A 19420-nucleotide genomic window follows, 5' to 3' on the forward strand; every position below is an offset into this window, starting at 1 on the left:
CACTTCTGGTTTTCTGGTGGTTTATTGGAGATAAGAGTCTCATAGACTTTCCTGCTTGGGCTGGCTTTGAAATGGGATCCTCAGATCTCAGCCTCCTGAGTAGCTAGGATTATGGGCATGAGCCACCAGTGCCCAGCTTTTAAGTCAATAATAAGGAAGAACACTACAGGTGATGTAATAACATATGCAAAGGCAGAAACAAGAAAGGAGGTTGGCATGTTTTGGAACAGGGACATCTTAGAGACATAGCCCAAAGGCTAAACATACAACTCCAAGGAGGCCTTACCTGCTTCATCCACAGTAGTGCATTTCTGGTACATGGATGTGCGGAGGGTAGGTGTCCGAACATTTAGCAGCCTTATCTTGTCTACCCGGGAATCAAATACCCGGAGTATAGGGTCTTTATCATCATCATCATGACACATAATTTTGTTGTCAATAAAAGAAGCAAACATTTGAGTCTCCAGGAATCTTGAGAGAAAGGGAAGATAGGGCTCAGGTTGATCTGACAAGAAAGATGCCTGGTGGGGACAAAAGAGAACAGCCATTGACAGAGAAGAGAATTTGTCCTTTTGACCAGCACAAGCAACAGAACCAAAAGATAATTAATTCTTCTTTGGAGTATGCTAGACTTTTTTCAAAAGCAAACTGCAAAATTCCTTCATCCCTTAAAAAAAATTGTTTTAAAAAAAAATTGTTTTCAAACATCCAGAAATTCTAACACTGGCACAAACTTATGCTGATAACCTACTAAAGCAACCAATTGGATTTGGTTTTGTTGTTGTTGTTTTCTGTTTTCACTTTTTTTTTTTTTGGGGGGGGGAGGTTGAGTGTGCTGGTATTAGGTCTTAACCTTGGTCTCGACCTCTTGGTTGGCTTTTGTTTTTTTCTTTGTGTCAGTCTTAGGGCTTAAACACAGAGCTTCAGCCCTGTCCTTGAGCTCTTTTGGTCAAAGCTAGTGCTCTACCACTTGAGCCACAGCACTACTTCCAGTTTTCTGGTGGTTAATTAGAGATAAGAGTCTCACAGATTTTCCTACTCAGGCTGGCTTTGAATTGCGATTCTCACTCAGATCTTAGCCTCCTGAGTAGCCAGGATTATAGGCGTGAGTTACCAGCGCCCAGCAAAAAAAATTTTAGACAAAAAAAAAAAAAAAAACTTTTTGGCTGGAGATAAATGACTGGATAGTAATAACAACTACATCAAAAGACCATTATAGGCTAAGTAATGATGACTTACGTCTGTAATCCTGGCTACTTGGGCTCTTAAGAATAGAGAATTGGGGCTGGGAAGGTGGCTCAGTGGTAGAGTGCTTGCCTCGCATACATGAAGCCCTGGGTTCGATTCCTCAGCAAAAAAAAGCTGGAAGTGGCGCTGTGGCCCAAGTGGTATGGCGCTCCTTGAGCTGAAGGGCAGTGCCCAGGCCCAGACCAAAAAAAAAAAAAAAAAAAGAATTGAGAATTGGGGCTGGGAAGGTGGTTCAGTGGTACAGTGCTTGCCTTGCATGTATGAGGCCCTGTGTTTGATTCCTCAGCATCACATAAGCAGAAAAAGCCAGAAGTGGCGCTGTGGCTCAAGTAGTAGAGTGCTAGCCTTGAGCTGAAGAGCTGAGGGACAACGCCCAGGCCCAGAGTTCAGGCCCCATGACAGACTAAAAAAAAAAAAAAAAAGAACTGAGAACTGCAGTTTGGAGCCAGACTGAGGAATAAAGTCTGTGAGACCCTTCAATTAACCAGCAAAAAGCCAGAAGTAGAGCTGTGGGTCAAGTGTCAAAGCACAAGCCTTGACCAAAAAAGCCAAGTAAGAACATGAGGCGCCAGGTACCCATGGCTCACACCTGTAATCCTAGCTACTCAGGAAGCTGAGATCTGAGAATCTTGGTTCAAAGCCAGCCCAGGCAGAAAAGTACTTTTGTGGGGGGGGGGGGGGGGGGGGAGGTTGTGGGGCTTGAACTCTGGGCCTGGGCTCTGTCCCTTAGCTCTTTAGTTCAAGGCTAGCGCTCTACCTCTTGAGCCACAATACCACTTCTGGTTTTCTGAGAGGTTTACTGGAGATAAGAGTCTTCTGGACTTTCCTGCTCGAGCTGGCTTTGAACCACAATCCTCAGATCTCAGCCTCCTGAGTAGCTAGGATTACAGGCATGAGCCACCGACATGTAAGACTTATTATCTCCAATAAACCACCAGAAAACTGGAAATGGCATGGTGACTCAAGTGGTAGAACACTCACCTTGAGCTGAAGAGCTCAGGGACAGCACCCAGGCCCAGATTTCAAGCCCCACAACAAACTAACTAACTAAATAAATAAATAAACATGAAGCCCTAAATTCAAGCCCTACCACCACCACCCTGCCAAGGTACCCAAAGCTCTTATCTATAATCTAGCTACTCAGGAGGCTGAGATCTGAGGATTGTGGTTCCAACCGAGCTGAGACAAGAAAGTTTGTGAGACTCTTACTTCTAATTAACCATCAAAACACCAGAAGTGAGTTGTAATTAAAGTGGTAAGCACTAGACCTGAGCAAAAAAGCTCAGAGACAATACCTAGGCCCTGAGTTTAACCCCCAAGATAGGCCCCTCTCTACCAAAAAAGACACACACACACACACACACACACACACACACACACACACACACACACACACACACACACACACACACACACACACACACACACACACACACACACACCCATCATACTTGTTCTAGTAATATATATAAAAGAAAAAACAAAGTATTTATTCAACTTTTTCAAGATGTAACAGAAGTTTTCATTCATCACCTCTGCAGCCAGAGTATACTTACTTTATCAAAGTTTTGCATCTGCTCCCTGTTGGTAAACCAGGATTCCTTATCCTGACTGGGCTGAATGACAAACACTTCATAATCTGCAAACATCTGAGTAAAACGATTTGCAAAAACTTCCCGAATCTGAATGTTTAGCTGATAAATTCTAAGTTCTTCTTCATCACACTGAACTTTCAGATCCTTGTTGTTGCTACTAGAGTCTTCACGTACTTCTAGCTACAAAACAAAAAAATAATAAAGCTAAGCATATAGACACTCTTTCACGCCAAAGAAATGCAACTAGTCAAGTCAACACCAGTGGTTCACACCTGTAATACTAGCTGCATAGAAGGCTGAGATCTGAGGATCATGATTCAAAGCCAGCTAGACAGGAAAGTCCATGAGACTTTCACCTCCAATAAACTACTCAGAAAAAAAGAGAAGTGGCACAGGAAGCTCAAGGGCAATGCCAAGGACTGGCTAAAAAATAAATTAATAAAATTAATAAATAAGAGGCTGGGAAGAAATAAGAGGCTGGGAAGGTGGCTCAGTGGTAGAGTACATGCCTTGCATGCATGAGGTCCTGGGTTCAATTCCTCAGCACCACATAAGCAGAAAAAGCTAGATGTGACATTATGGCTCAAGTGGTAGAGTACTAGCCTTGAGCTGAAGAGCTAAGGGACAGTGCCCAGGCCCAGAGTTCAGGCCCCAAGACTGACCAAAAAAAAAAAAAAAAAGAAATGCAACTAGTCTAATTTTTTTCCAGTGGGTTTTTTTCTTAACAAATAGTGAAAAGTTGAGAATAAAACTGAAAAATAAAGGGGTTCTAGGGACTGAGGGCTTAGCTCAATGGAAGAGCATATGTCTGGCATATGCAAAGAAGGAGTAAGAAGAACAGGAAGGAGAAGAGGAGAAGGAAGAAAAGAGAAAAGAGGAAAAGGGAAACAAGAGGGGAAAAGAGGAGAGGGGAAGAGAAAGGAAGGAAGGGGAGAAGAGTAGGGAGTAGAGAGAAAAGAAAAAGATTTTTGTCACAAAGGAAAAGATTGAGTTCATTTAAAGATAACCAACAACTCAATGTAAGTGACTATAAGATCATTATGGTCAGAGAGAAATTCAGCCATGAATGAAAAGATGCCAATTTCAAGTGTTAAGGATAGGGGCTGGGAAGGTGGCTCAGTGGTAGAATGCTTGCCTTGCATGCCTGAGGCCCTGGGTTCAATTCCCCAGCACCACATAAGCAAAAAGAAAAAAGCCAGAAGTGGCGCTGTGGCTCAAGTGGTAGAGCACTAGCCTTGAGCTGAAGAGCTGAGGGACAGCGCCCAGGCCCAGAGTTCAGGCCCCACAACTGGACCCCCCCCCCAAAAAAAAAAAGGATAAAGGAGGGAATCTATAAAATCAATGAAGAAGCCAGATGCCAGGACTCATGTACTGAGGAGGCTGAGATCTGAGTAGTATAGTTTGAAGCCATCTAAGCAGACAAATCCATAAGGCTGTTATTTCCAATTAGCCAGAAAAAAGCCATGGCTCAAGTGGTAGAGTGCAGTTTGAGCAAAAAAGCTAAAGGAGAGCAAGAGGCCCTGAGTTCAGGCCCCAAAACAGACACAATACAGTTAGATAGATAGATAGACAGACAGACAGACAGACAGACAGACAGACAGACAGACAGACAGACAGACAGATAGATAGATAGATAGATAGTGTATGGTTAAAGTTATACCTCTTATCTATCCCTTTGGAATGTGGGGGTGGAGGAGTCTATTCTACTTTATAAGAGAAAGCCACTAAAAGGAATCCAGTGAAATTACCTTGGCCAGTTTATAAGTAACTTATAAAAGTAATTTAGCAATGAGAATGAGTTAAGTAAAGAGTAAGTAAACAAGTACAAAAGCTTAGTTACATCAAAGTTGGAAATAGAAAATAAGTAAATTCCTAGAAATAGCACATGACTAAAATCTAAGAGAATCTAACCTCTTGCTCAGATACTTACTAACATCAAATCTTGGGTAAAAATGTTTAGGCTTTTTAAGCCTCATTTTCTTTTTTTTTTTCTTTTTTTCTTTTTTTGTCAGTCGTGGGGCCTGAACTTGAGGCCTGGGGACTGTCCCTCAGCTCTTCAGCTCAAGGCTAGCACTCTACCACTTGAGCCACAGCGCCACTTCCGGCTTTTTTTCTTTTTGCTTATGTGGTGCTGAGGAATCGAACCCAGGGCCTCATGCATGCAAGGCAAGCGCTCTACCACTGAACCACCTTCCCAGCCCCATGAAAGTTTAAAAAAAAAAAAAACAACCCTGCTGGGGCTGGGAAGGTGTCTCAGTGGTAGAGCGCTTGCTTTGCATGCATGAGGCCCTGGGTTCAATTCCTCAGCAACACATAAGCAGAAAAAAAAAAAAAAGCCGGAAGTGGTGCTATGGCTCAAATGGTAGAGTACTAGCCTTGAGCAAAAGAAGTTCAAGCCCCAGGACTGGCAAAAAAAACAACACACACACACAGAGACCAAAAAAAACAAAAACAAAAAACAAAAAACCCTGCTCTATTGGACTGTTGTGAATCTCACAAGGACAATGGATCTCAATAGGTCCGAACACAAGGATTACCACTATGATCTTACAAGAGTCTCTGCCATTCTGTATGAACATACAGAATGATATCAGGCTCTCTTTAACCTGCATGAAAAACTACCCATGTTTAGATTTAAGTAGCATTTGCTCAAATAATGTCTACAAGAGCTTAATCCAAGTCACCCATCCAAAGCTTTCTTTTACTGCTTACAAATGTCTTGTCCTGAACTAGTTTTCTCCTCCATATCCAACATAAATTTCAACAGATCCATTTATAGCATCTTACTTTTTCCAAGCTCACTCCAGTTCTCTTGACCAAGGCTTGAAGCCGGGCAATAGTTTCATTCTCCTTGAGGAGCTCATAGGAATGCAAAGGAGAGCCAGCAATGTTCCCATTCTTCTTGTCAGATACAAGGTCAGAAGCCCGGAGTCTCTTCAACTTGGAGGCGCTCTCACTGCAGTGAAGGTTTCCTTCAGGAGGAATGCCAAATGCCATGAGAATCTCAGAGACTTCCTGGACAAACTCCAATTTATTGGGAAACTGAGGCAAGTCCTCTGGCAGCTCAATAAAGTGGTTGTCAACATCCACAAAGCAGAGATTAGCCTGGAAATCAAAACAAGATAAAAAGCATGAACAACTCCTGAGTACCAAAGAGAGAAGAAAAAGAAAACATCTAAAATAGGAATATATGAAATATGTAAAAAGACAATGGGGCTCAGAAATGAGATAGAACCCTTTCTACATGTTAAACTTAAGTTACTTTGCCTTTGTAACTCCTTTTCCTAGCTATAAAGTAGAAATAAAAAGACAAAAATTCTTCTGTTAGAGTGGTAAGGATATTATACCGTAGGTACTAAGCACCTAACAAAACTCTCACATACATAGTAAATGTTTGTTAAAGTAAAGCTCTACAGTCAGTGAGAACAGAATGAATGAGTTATAAAGTATAGGTTCCAAATCTTACACTGCCACTATCTTCCTTTGTGAGTTCACTGAGTATACTAACCTTTCTGAGACTAAGCCCTGATTTGTGAGATTTAGTGGCTGATCTTAGTTAGGGCTCCCTGTACTTCATTTCGACTTTAAGACTGCCTGTGAGAGGATGCAGATAGACAGCATTCTCATACAATGCTGAAGAGGTAAGTAATTTGGATTAGTAACAACAAAAATTGGCTCTAGCTAGGTATCCCTATTTTATAGACAAAATAGACAGTGACAGGTTAAATAACAGGTCTAAAGTCACACAGATTTTAACAGAACTTGAATTTAAATTCACCTAGCCTGACTTCAATCACACCTTTACATTCATCACCATTTCCTCTACTGCTTACCAGAAATCTTTCATATTTCTTATGCAATTTAACTTAATACTGAATATTTTTCCTTGTTAGGCTTTTCTTGTGGCTATAAATTAGAAAAGCCATTTCTTTTTATATGTTTATCTTATAACCATTAACCTGTTCTAGTCAAGACAATTGTCATACAAAGGAGGAGGCAACAATGCTTGATAAGAAATGTACTCATGGGCTGGGAAGGTGGCTCAGTGGTAGAGCACTTGCCAGGCCCTGGGTTCGATTCCTCAGCACCACATAAGCAAAAGAAAAAAGCCGGAAGTGGCGCTATGGCTCAAGTGGTAGAGCACTAGCCTTGAGCTGAAGAGCTGAGGGACAGCGCCCAGGCCCAGAGTTCAGGCCCCACGACCAGACCCCCCACCCCAAAAAAAAGGAATGTACTCATTACCCTGCCCATGTAATTGTAACCCTTCTGTACGGTATTTTCACACACACACACAAAAAAAAGGCAATTGTCATTGCCTTTATTCCAAAGCATTAGTAAATGGCTGGATGTGTCTATTTCTCTCTGTAAAACATATAGTAACATTACCTATATTATACTTGTTTTAAGGATTATAATAAATGCGAAGGGTTTAGCAGAGTGTAGAGCACAGAAGAAATAATAAATGCTGTTTAACATTGTTATCACTGCAGACATAAGACTTAAATACACACACACACACACACACACACAAACACACAGGAAAATTCCTTAGTGAAATGATGCTAAAATTATTTTTTTTTTTGGTCCGGTCATGGGGCTTGAACTCTGGGCCTGGGCGCTGTCCCTCAGCTCTTCAGCTCAAGGCTAGTGCTCTACCACTTGAGCCACAGCGCCACTTCCGGATTTTTTTCTTTTGCTTACGTGGTGCTGAGGAATCGAACCCAGGGCCTCGAGCATGCAAGGCAAGCGCTCTACCACTGAGCCACCTTCCCAGCCCGATGCTAAAAAAATTTAATTAAGCCAGGTGCCAGTGGCTCATGCCTGTAATCCTAGCTACTCAGAAGGCTGAGATCTGAGGATTGGAGTTCAAAGCCAGCCAGAACAGGAAAGACTGTAAGACTCTTTTTTTTTTTTGGGGGGGGTCCAGTCGTGAGGCCTGAACTCTGGGCCTGGGCGCTATCCCTCAGCTCTGCAGCTCAAGGCTAGCACTCTACCACTTGAGCCACAGCACCACTTCCAGCTTTTTCCTTTTTGCTTATGTGGTGCTGCGGAATCGAACCCAGGACCTCAGGCATGCAAGGCAAGCGCTCTACCACTGACTTACCTTCCCAGACCTCACATGAGACTCATCTCTAATTAATCACTCAAAAACTAGAAGTAGAGCCGTGGTACAAAGTGTTGGAGCACTAGCCTTGAGCCAAAGAACTCAGGAACAGCACTGAGACCTTAATTCAAGCCCCATTACTGACAAAGAGAAACAGGAAAAGGAGAAGAAATGTACTTACTACCTGACTTCTATAACTATAACCCTGTTGTGTATCACCTTTATAATAACAATTTAAAAAAATTTTTTAAATAGACTATGTTTTGCTTATCCTTGAAGACTGAAAAGTATAAATGCTGTCATCCCATCACCTAAAAGGATGCTAAAAACAGAATTAACTCATCTCCTCATAAAGATCACTTGCTTTGTAGGCCCTATTCACACTGCTGACAGAACAAGGCAATGTGATCCAGACTTAATCATTTCTCCCTTGGTTCTCCTCTCTTTAGAGGAAAAAAGCAATTTCTCCAGGAGGAAACATGAAGGCAGCTAAAAATAAATTCACTCAACAACGTTTGGTTGGCTTTTTCCCACTGCCATGCGCCAAATATAGTGTCTATAAAGAATTTTATAAACTCCAAATTCTTTTTTTGTTGTTGTTGTTGGTTGTGAGGCTTGAACTCTGGGCCTGGGTGTTGTTCCTCAGCTCTTTAACTCAAAGCTAGCGCTCTACCACTTGAGCTACAGCACCACTTCCAGCTTTTTCTGCTTATGTGGTGCTGAGGAATTGAACCCAGGACCTCATCCATGCAAGGCAAACACTCTACTACTGAGCCACCTTCCCAGCCCTTAGGAGCCTCAGAATACACACCACTAGCCTTTATTTTAAAAACTGGGCTAAAAAAAAAAAAAAAAAAAAAAGAGTAAGTAAGAAGGCAAAGTAAAAAAGAGGACCATCCATTCAATTTCTAGGCTAATAAAATAGCCTCATGCTTTTTTCTCCCAGCATACAGAGAGAAGCAATTTATAAATCTACCACCACTTCCTTAGTTACCCCATTTCTTAGCTGAGAAGAAGCCAGTTCTTGCATAATAGTTTTGGGGAGAAGCAGTAGCCTAGATGAGGTATTAAATTTCAAATGATCATTCCTCGTCTTTTAACTTCCTCCTTTTAGAAGGAATCATCAGAACTTAGGTACAAGAGTAGCAGCCATATGGATCTCTAAGCTCTCCCAAATCTCTTCCTGCAGGGGGTCATAATGCCGTTCCCATTCTGAGTTCCTAACCCAAAATCACAGCCATCTCCCTCCCCCAACCCACTGTATCCTTTTTCATTGAAAGAAAGCTCTGTTCTCAGATTAATAGAGAACAGCTATTAGAAGAGTGTCCTGAAAGGGGCCAAAAATAAAAGCTGGATGCAGGTGGCTCATGCCTGTAATCCTAGCTACTCAGAGAACTGAGATCTGAAGATTGTAGTTCGAAGCCAGCTCAGGCAGAAAAGTCCATGAGACTTATCTCCAATTAACCACCCAAAAAGCTGGAAGTGACACTGTGGCTCAAGTGGCACAGCACTATCTTTGAGCACAAAAGCTCAGAGGCAGCACCCAGGCCCTGAATTCAAGCCCCAAGACAGACACAAACACCAAAGGGGGTGGAGAATAAGAACAAAGAGAAAACAGTCTTAAGACAAAAAAAAAAGTAACACCCCTTCTACCATTCTCCCCTAACTCCTTTTTGCTTCCTTCTTGAGATAACTGTAGATTCAGACAACGAAACCCCAAAGAGAAGCAGAGGACAAAGGTACCTCACAAAGGCAGCTCAGCATCCTGATTTGTCAGGGCCAGTTGAACTCATGTGATGGTATAAAAAAAAAAAAAGAACAAAGGGCTTTCTACAAACTTCTAATGCCCAAAGATGAGGCAGCAACTAATGAATTATGACTTAGGGATGGGGGCAGGACTAGGAAATGTATATTCTCTGTTGTTCTAAAGAAAGTCTCTTTTCTAAACCAAGCCTGCCCTACTCACTACTGTGATGATGCTCCCTTACACAACCCAAGTAATGTTGCTAGTCTTGTCACAAAGCTTCCTTCTAATGCCAGAGCATAAAGATACCAAATAGTTTAAAAATGTCAACCAAAATGCTAAAATTAAGTAACTCTAAGTAATAAAATTTGAGGTCATGTTTGCTTTATTATTGCACTTTTTATTAGAAATACGTATCATTTCTTTAGACATCTCAAAATTGATTCACTGACTTTTTTTTTGGTCAATCATGGGGGTTGAACTCTGGGCCTGGACACTGTCTTCTAAGCTCTTCAGTTCAAGGCTAGCAACTCTACCACTTGAGCCACAGCACCACTTGCGGTTTTCTGATAGTTTGCTGGAGATAAGAGTCTCATGGACTTTCCTGCCCAAGCTGGCTTTGAATTGCAATCCTTAGATTGGTGCCCGGTTTTCAATGATACTTTTATTCTATCTACATTATGTCTATCCTTAAGAGTACTTCACTCCTGGCCAGGCAACGGTGGCTCATGCCTGTAATCCCAGATATTCAGGAGGCTGAGATCTGAGGATCACAGTTCAAGACCAGCCAGTCCATGAGATTCTTATCTCTAATTAATCACCAGAAAATGGGAAGTGGCTCTGTGGCTCAAGTGGTTGAGTGCTCACCTTGAGCTGAAGAGCTCAGAGACAGCACCCAGGCGCCACAAACAAAAAAAGAGTACTTCACTCCTTCAGAAAACCAGCTGTGCCCGAGGCTGGTGGCTCACATCTGTAATCCTAGCCCAGGCAAGAAAGATCCTATCTCAAAATAACTAGCACAAAAAAAGGGTTATAGGCATGGCTCAGTGGTAAAGTGGCTGCCGCCTAACAAACATGTGAAGCCCTGAATTCAAACCCCAGTATAACAAAAAATAAATAAAAATTTTATAAAAGGAAGAGGTGGAAAATTCTCTCAAGGTTTACCTTATCTTGAATTAGAAAACTTCAAAGCTAGCCAGGTGCTGGTGGCTTATACCTGTAGTCTTCAGAAGGCTAAGTTCTAAAGTTCAAAGTTCAAAGACAGCCTGGACAGGAAAGTCCATGAGCACAAAGAGGCTCAGGGAACAGCACCCAGGCCCTGAGTTCAAGCCCCACAACCAACAACAGAAAAAAAAAAAACTAATACATTTCTTTAAGAGCATGTAAAATAGCATGATTGAACGTATGTGCAGGAAAAAGGCAACTCAGCCAGGCATGGTGATATACACCTGGACAGCCTCCAGAGGTTGAAGCAAGAGGATCATAATTTAAGGTGAGCCTGTGCTACATAGTGAGACACAGTCTAAAAAAGAAATACACTAAAAATAAAATAATAATAATAATAATAAATAGCAATTTTTTAAAAGAATAAATGAATAATGTGTGTAGGTCAAGTGATAAAGATGACAAATATCTCTGGAATGATATAAACCCAGTTAAATGTTCATTGTTCATGCTTTTTCCCTGAAAGGTTATTAATATCTCCCAAAATAAATGAGAATAAGGTTAGTGACAACATGGTAGGCTCATCTCAAGAGCTTTGTCTTCTGAATTCTGGATGGAGACTAGAGGCACAAATATTCAGGTTCTCACCTCTTGAGGCAGCTCCAGCTTTGACCGGTCATCCAGGCCATTGGAATGCAAGCCCATCAGGTATGGAACTGGAGCATCTAAGAAATGCAGGAGAGAAGCTGGGAGAATAGGGACATAGACATGCTGCCACTGGAAAGGAAACATGAGAGCTGTAATTGTCTCCGCCACAGTCATCAGTCTCTGGTAATCTAGGTCAAAAAAAAAAAAAAAAAAAAAAAAGCAGTCATTCAAATCCAACAGTCAAAAATGAGGCACTTGCCAAGTACTAAGTTAAATCTTCAATACAATTTCACATTCAGAAAGGATAAAATACAACAAAAATATACTTAACATGATTTTCTTGTATCAGAAATACAAAAAACATTGGTACACCACAAGTTGAAATACCATACCACACACAGCCACACACACAGCTTCAGCTAGTAATAAAATATAGAAGAAATAATAAATAGCACCTTGCTTCAGATATTAACTATTCCAGAATATGCTAAGAACATTCTCTTAAGTAGAAAGGGTAGGAGAAGGAACTAGAACAAAAACAAAACAAACAGTGATCTGGGCTCTACTGAAGCACTGAAACCAAAATAGGCTTCTTTACCTCTCAGACACTTTTGCACAGTAATAAAGCTGTGTGTGCGTGCGTGCGTGCGTGCGTGCGTGCGTGCGTGCGTGCGTGCGTGCGTGCGTGTGTGTGTGGTGTTATTCCTGGGGACTGAACTCAGTGCCTGGACACTGTCCCCGAGCTTTGTTCTCAAGACTGGTGCTCTACCACTTTGAGCTACCACACCATTTCTGGCTTTCTTTTGGTAGCTAACTGGAAATAAGAGTCTCACAGACTTTTCTTTTTTGCTTGGGCTGGCTTTGAACCAAGATCCTCAGATCTCAGTCTCCTGAGTAGCTAGAACTAACTCTAGGGATGTCAATGTCCCCTGGTGCAAAGGCTCATGCCTGCAATCCCAGTACTTGGAAGACAGATTTAGGGAGGACTGCAAGGTCAACCTCAGCAAAATGTTAGTGAGACTCTCTTCTCAACAAATAGTTGGCATAATACTCCACGCCTGTCATTTCAGCTATGTAGGAAACCTAAACAAGGACTGTGGTCTTGGTCTGCTTGGGCATAGATGCATCATGAGACCTTATCACCAAAATAACTAAAGAAAAAAGGAAGAGAGGCCATGACTCAAGTGGTAGAGTGCTAGCTTATCCCCCGTAACAACTATAACAACCAAAATGACACTATCAAGAAAGACAAATACCTAAAAGCTCATAGACTGACAACTAAATCAATTCATGTTACTGAACTAGATCTCAATCAGGAATTTTAAAAATTATTTTAACAAGCTGAGCGCCCGTGGCTCACGCCTGTAATCCTAGCTACTCAGGAGGCTGAGATCTGAGGATCACGGTTCAAAGCCAGCCTGGGCAGGAAATGCTGTGAGACTGTTATCTCCAATAAACCACTAGAAAACTGGAAGTGGCGCTATGGCTCAAATGGTAGAGTGCTCACCTTGAGCTGAAGAGCTGAGGGATAGCGCTCAAGCCCAGAGTTCAAGCCCCACAACTGACAAAAAAAAAAAAAAATCAACCATCATCTCCTATTTCACTACTACTCCTTCACTCCATTCCATCCACTTATCTTCACTGTTCTTGAACACATGAAGCACATTCTTGTCTTACACCCCTTATACTTTCTGCCCTTTGCCTAGAACACTTTCTTAAAGATTTTAACAGGTCACTCAGAGAGGCCTACCCTAATTATCATCCTACAGACTGGGAGATCTTTACCAGCAATACATCCAACAAAGGCCTAATATCCAAAATATATAAGGAGCTCAAGAAACTAACCCCTCCCAAAGCTAATAAACCAATCACTAAATGGGCAAAGGAACTAAGGAAAAACTTCTCAGAAGAAGAGGTAAGAATGGCAAAGAAACATATCGTCAACATCCCTGGCCATAAAGGAAATGCAAATCAAAACAACTCTGAGATTCCATCTCATCCCAGTTAGATTGGCCAACATCGTGAATTCAAACAACAAATGTTGGCAGGGATGAGGGGAAAAAGGAACCTGTTGCACTGGTAATGGGAATGTAAACCAGCACAAAGACTCTGAACAACAGTCTGGAGGTTCCTCAAAAAAAAAACATACATCTTCACTATGATCCAGCCATACTATTCGTAGGCATCTACCCAGAACATCACAAGCCAGGACACCATAAAGACACTTGAATATCCATGTTCATCACTGCACTATTCACTAGCCAAGCTATGGAAACAGTTCAGATGTCCTACAATAGGTAAAAACTGTGGTAGTGATACACAATGAAATTTTACACAGCCACTAGAAAAAATAATTATGTCATTTGCAGGGAAATGGATACACTTAGAACAAATCATGTTAGTGAGATAAGCCAAGCTCAGAGAGATGAACAGCACATGTTTTCTCTAATATGCAAAAACTGGATCTAAAATACACTGGGACATGATCTGGAAAGATGGCTCAGTGGTAGAGTGCTTGCCTAGCATGCGTGAGGCCCTGGGTTCGATTCCTCAGCACCACATAAACAGAAAAGGCTGGAAGTGGCGCTGTGGCTCAAGTGGTAGAGTGTTAGCCTTGAGCTGGAGAGCTGAGGGACAGGGCCCAAGCCCAGAGTTCAAACCCCATGACTGACCAAAAATAATTAATAATAATACACTGGGACATTATACAGGATCCTAGGTAGTCATACACAGTGAGAACAAAGGAGGATATTCTTAGGGGAGGCACACAAAGGTGTAATGGCTATGTGCATCTGATTATATAAAATAGTATTTACAGAAATGAACTCCAGGAAATGGAAACAAGGTTTTCTTTTCTTCATTGCTGTTTTTGTTTTCTTCTCTTTTTGTCTTGTTTGTTCATTTATCTGTCTTTGGGAGGGCAAAGGGAGGCACAGAAATGAAGGGACACACAGCCAGACACTGGTGGCTGAAGTCTGAAAATCATAGTTCAAAGCCAGCCCAGACTGGAATGTCCATGAGACTCTTATCTCCAATTAACCACCAGAAAACCAGAAGTGGCACTGGGGCTCACGTGGTAGAGTGCTCGCCTTGAGCTGAAGAGCTAAGGGATAGTGCCCAGGCCCAGAGTACAAGCCCCATGACCAACCAAAAAAAACGAAAAGAGGAGACATATGGAATGCAGCAGCAGCACTCACTAGACACTACATTGAAAATGAACTATACAACTTGTGGGTGGGGATGGGAGGGAAAACTGGGAAAGAGTGAGGGAAGGGGTGACACTGTCCAAAAGAAATGTACTCATTACCTGACTTATGTAACTGTAACTCTTCTGTACATCACCTTTATAACAATTTATTGGGCTGAGAATGTGCTTAGTGGCAGAGTGCTTGCCTAGTATGCATGAAGCCCTGGGTTCAATTCTTTAGTACCACAAAAATAGAAAAAGCAAAAAGTGGCACTGTGGCTCAAGTGGTAGAGTGCCAGCCTTGAGCAAAAGAAGTTCAGGGACAGTGCCCAGGCTCTGAGTTCAAGCCCCAGGACTAGCAAAAATAATAATACAACAAGAATTTCTTTAAAGGCAAAGGAAAAAAAAAGAACTTTTCCATGAGACAGGAAAAAAAACTTTTATTTCCCAAATGTTATCCCTTTCCCTGTTTTATTTTCTTCAGACCTTATTAACTACTTTCCATACTGTATGTTTTATTTTTAATTACCTCTTCTTGTCCCACTACAACGTAAGTTCTACTGTAAAAAGGATTTTTCTTTTTCTGGACCTTGAAACAATTCATGGCACACAGGTACTCAATAAATATGCACTGAATAAATGAACTTTATGATACTGAGCTGGTTCATTTAATAAGCATCTGTTTCCTACTGATCTACCTTACTAGTTAGTCAAATATGCAACTTCTCACTTACAGTTTATTGGCTCATGTCTATCTATTCAGGAAGCTGAGATCTAAGGATCATGGTTCAAAGCCAGTCTAGGTAAGAAAGTCCAAGAGACTCTTATCTCCAATTAGCCACAAGAAAGCCAGAAGTGGGGCTGTGGCTCAAGTGGTAGACTGCCAGCCTTTACTATAAAAGCTAAGGGAGGGGGCTGGGAATGTGGCTTAGTGGTAGAGTACAGCCTGTGGTATACATGAAGTCTTGGTTTGATTCCTTAGTACCACACAAACAGAATAAGCCGAAGTGGTGCTGTGCCTCAAGTGATAGAATGCTACCCTTGAGAAAAAAGAAGCTTAAGGACAGTGGCCAGGCCCTGAGTTCAAGCCCCAGGACTGGCAATAAAAAAACACTAAGGGACAATGTCTAGGCGCGCGTGCGCACACACACACGCGCGCACACACACACGCGCGCACACACACACACACACACACACACCACACACACACACCACACACCACACACATTTATTTAAATAAAAAAAGAAAGAGCCAGGTGCCAGTGGCTCACGCCTGTAATCCTAGCTACTTAGGAGGCTGAGATCTGAGGATTGTGGTCCAAAGCCAGCCCAGGCAGGAAAGTCCATGAGACTCTTATCTCCAATAAACAACCAGAAAACCAGAAGTGCTGCTGTGGGTCAAGTGGTAAAGTGCTCACCTGGAGCTGATGAGCTGAGAGACAGCACCCAGGCCCAGAATTCAAACCCCATGACCGATTTAAAAAAAAAAAAAAAAACAGAAAGAACAAAAAGCGCATTTTCTCAAAATGTAAAGGATCATCCTTTTTGAATTCTTGCTTTTACTATTGGTCTGAGAAAGGAACAGAAATAGCTTGAGACAGCTGAAGGTATGGCTAAGGTAGAGTACCAGCCAGTAAGTGAAAGCAAAATCAGTAAGTTCAGGTGAGAGAGAGAGAGAGAGAGAGAGAGAGAGAGAGAGAGAGAGAGAGAGAGAGAGAGAGAGCAGAACTAATGGAACATTACTTCTGGTGACCATCATCCCCCATCCCAGTTTTTCAGCTTCAATTAGAAGGGATATCAGTAGACAAAGTTGTCCTCCCAGTCTTACCAGAAGGCCATGAACCAGAAATGCTAGCTCTGTCATGTTATATCAGTTTGCCACCCACCACCTATTTGCAAAAGACCTCACTTTTGCCCAAATTCTAACAACTTTGACCTTTATAGTCAATCCCACTGTATTTGAATATGGAAAGCAGGGAGATCCTATACAGAGAACTCTACAGATCCTATGCAGAGAACTCTCGTAAGCACTTACGCTGTGAGTAGAGCAGAATTTGAAACTCCAGAAGGGCACAAGTAAAAAGCTGAAAGACATTCTCCACCCCAAGCAGTTCAAAGACTTCTTTGACAGGAAAGTCGAATAAGGGAAGCTCATTGGTACTTGGTCTCTGACAAATTATTGGCCCATAAACCCCAGAAAACTTCAAGGACCGGCCAGGAGGTGGGAGTGGCACCTCATAAAGTACGTTGTATATGTAGCTCTCAAGAGGCAGAGGAGGGGGCTGAGGTGAAGTAACTGCCTGGTGAAGCTGTTCCAGCACACTCCGGCATGCCTTCATGAAGGACATGGGTGTGATGAGGCAAATACACTTAGAGACATAGAGAGTGTCTCGGCTAATGTCGTATGAGTTGAAGCGCTGCAGCTTGGTCCCAGGAGTGCCTTCCCCGTCTTCCATGCCACACTGGTCTCCACCATCAGCCACAGGAGTGTGTAGGACATCATACTCAGCATTGTGCATGTGGTACAGGGTCTGCATTGCACTGCAGATCTGCTTGCTAGTCACTTCTTCATAAAATGTGAGGGCAAACCCAAATGTCCGAGAGCCATCCTCTCTTGTGATAATAAAGGCATGGAACTGGGGCTCCCTAGGATCAGCCTGGGTCTTGAATGCCAGCCCTTTGGGCATGCACAGCTGCAAAAGAAACAAGGCAAGCAGTGAGAACACTCACTGCTAGTCATCTTAAGGACACACTGTCTATATATCTATCTATCTAGCACTTACTGTTCTAGATATATACCTGCCTTAAAGCTTTCTTATTCTAATGCAATACACACGTAAACAAAATTATAGGACAGTTAATATACAGTTTATCGACATCGAAGTATATGCAAAATACTAGAGAAACACTAAAAAGACAACTCAGCATAGGAACTTCAGAAAAAACTTCAGATATGGGTTGATACTAAAATTCATCAAGTAATATAAAAATTAGAACATTTTAGAATCAGGAAGAAAATGCACAAACATACAAAAGAAAACAAAGAGCAGGACACTGGTAGATCACACCTATAACCCTAGCTACTTAGAGATCAGGCTGGGAATGTCGTGTAGTGGTAAAGTGCTTGCCTAGCATGCATGAAGCCCTGAGTTGGATTCCTCAGTTCCATATAAACAGAAAAGACCAGAAGAGGCACTATGGCTCAACTGCCTTGAACACAGAGAGGTTCATGGACAGTGCCCAAGCCCTGAGTTCAAGCCCCAGGACTAGCAAAAGTAAAAAAGACTGAGATCTGGGGATAGTGGTTCAAAGCCAGCCTAGGCAGCAAAGTCCACGAGACTCTTATCTCCAATTAGGTATCACAAAAGCCAAAAATGGTAGAATGCTAGCCTTGAGCCAAAAGCCTAGGGACAGTGCCAAGTTCTGAGTTCAAGCCATCCAAGATTGACCCAAAATTCTGAAAGTAAGATTGCTTAGGAAATTTAGAAAACGGGAGCTGGGAAGGTAGCTCTGTGGTAGGGTGCTTGCCTAGCATGCATGAAGCTCTGGGTTTAATTCCTCAGTACTGCATACACAGAAAAGGCCAGGAAATGGTACTGTGGCTCAAGTGGTAGAGTGCTAGCCTTGAGCAAAAGTTGTTCAGGGACAGTGCCCAGGCCCTGAGTTCAAGTCCCAGGACTGGCAAAAGAAAAGAAAAGAAAATTGAGAAAATAGTAGATGATTAAGTATGACAGACTAAAAGACATATTAAGAGACAGTGATAGAAATACATCTGAAAACTAACAAATACAATTTTACATCTGAAAATAAACTTGTAAATAAACAGTTTTAGACAGAATTCTGTCATCAATAAAACCTCTTCATATCAAAAAGATTCTCATTTCACAAAGGAAGGAGATGACATGATCAGAATAATGACATTCATTTTTCTATTGACTCACAAGTTATATAAAGAAACATAAATAATCAAACTGACCTGAATCAATCACTGCCCATTTTCCAGTTCTACATATACCTGGCTGTACAAATGAAACACCAACTACTTGAGTTAATAAATATAAGGATCTATATGATGCTATATCCACTATCCTTGAACTTAATTTTTCAATGCCCATTTGTTTTTCTAATAAGCAATGGAGTAGAAGTCAAAAATTTAAGGTTTAGTAAGACATATTCTTACTTGTGAATGATAATATGTGGTATTTGTCTGGAGAGTTATTGTAGACATTAAACAAGATCATCCACTAAACAATAGAACACTACTAAAAAGTAAGAGGCAATATAGATGTTAAAAGCAGAGGCCTGGCTAGAGGCAAGACTCAAGTAGTAAAATGCTAGCTAAGCAAGCAAGCTGAGCAAATAAGAGACCCTGAGTCCAAACCCAATACCACAAAAAAGATAGGGGGTGGGGGAAGGGGCAGGGAAATATCATTTTAAAAAAAGAGGCAGAGCCCAGCGCTGATGGCTCACACCTGTAATCCTAGTTACTCAGGAGGCTGAGATCTGAGGATCATGGTTCAAAGCCATCCCGGGCAGGAAAGTCTGTGAGACTCTTATCTCCAATAAACCACTAGAAAAAACTGGTAGTGGCCTGTGGCTCAAGTGGTAGAGCGCTCGCCTTGAGCTGAAGAGCACAGGGACAGTGCCCAAGCCCACAGTTCAAGCCCCACGACCGACAAAAAAAAAAAGAGGCAGGTCTAGAACCAAACTACCAGTGTTGAAACTCCAGC

At 41.9% G+C, this 19420-nt stretch overlaps 1 protein-coding gene across 2 annotated transcripts in view; it reads right to left on the bottom strand.

Annotated features, from left to right (window-relative positions):
• Dennd5a (DENN domain containing 5A) overlaps positions 1-19420 on the bottom strand; it is a 92910-nt gene that overhangs the window by 38283 nt on the left and 35207 nt on the right. For both annotated transcript variants that reach the window (XM_070035278.1, XM_070035277.1), the window contains 5 exons: positions 16726-17383; positions 11504-11691; positions 5631-5948; positions 2805-3023; positions 287-521 (listed from right to left, as the gene is read on the bottom strand). In XM_070035278.1, coding sequence (XP_069891379.1) covers positions 287-521; positions 2805-3023; positions 5631-5948; positions 11504-11691; positions 16726-17383 — 1618 coding nt within the window. The remainder of the gene's footprint in view (positions 1-286; positions 522-2804; positions 3024-5630; positions 5949-11503; positions 11692-16725; positions 17384-19420) is intronic.

This window comes from Dipodomys merriami, unplaced genomic scaffold (genome assembly GCF_024711535.1).
Source record: "Dipodomys merriami isolate MVZ:Mamm:240054 unplaced genomic scaffold, mDipMer1.0.p SCAF_25, whole genome shotgun sequence".
NCBI classification, from domain to species: domain Eukaryota; kingdom Metazoa; phylum Chordata; class Mammalia; order Rodentia; family Heteromyidae; genus Dipodomys; species Dipodomys merriami.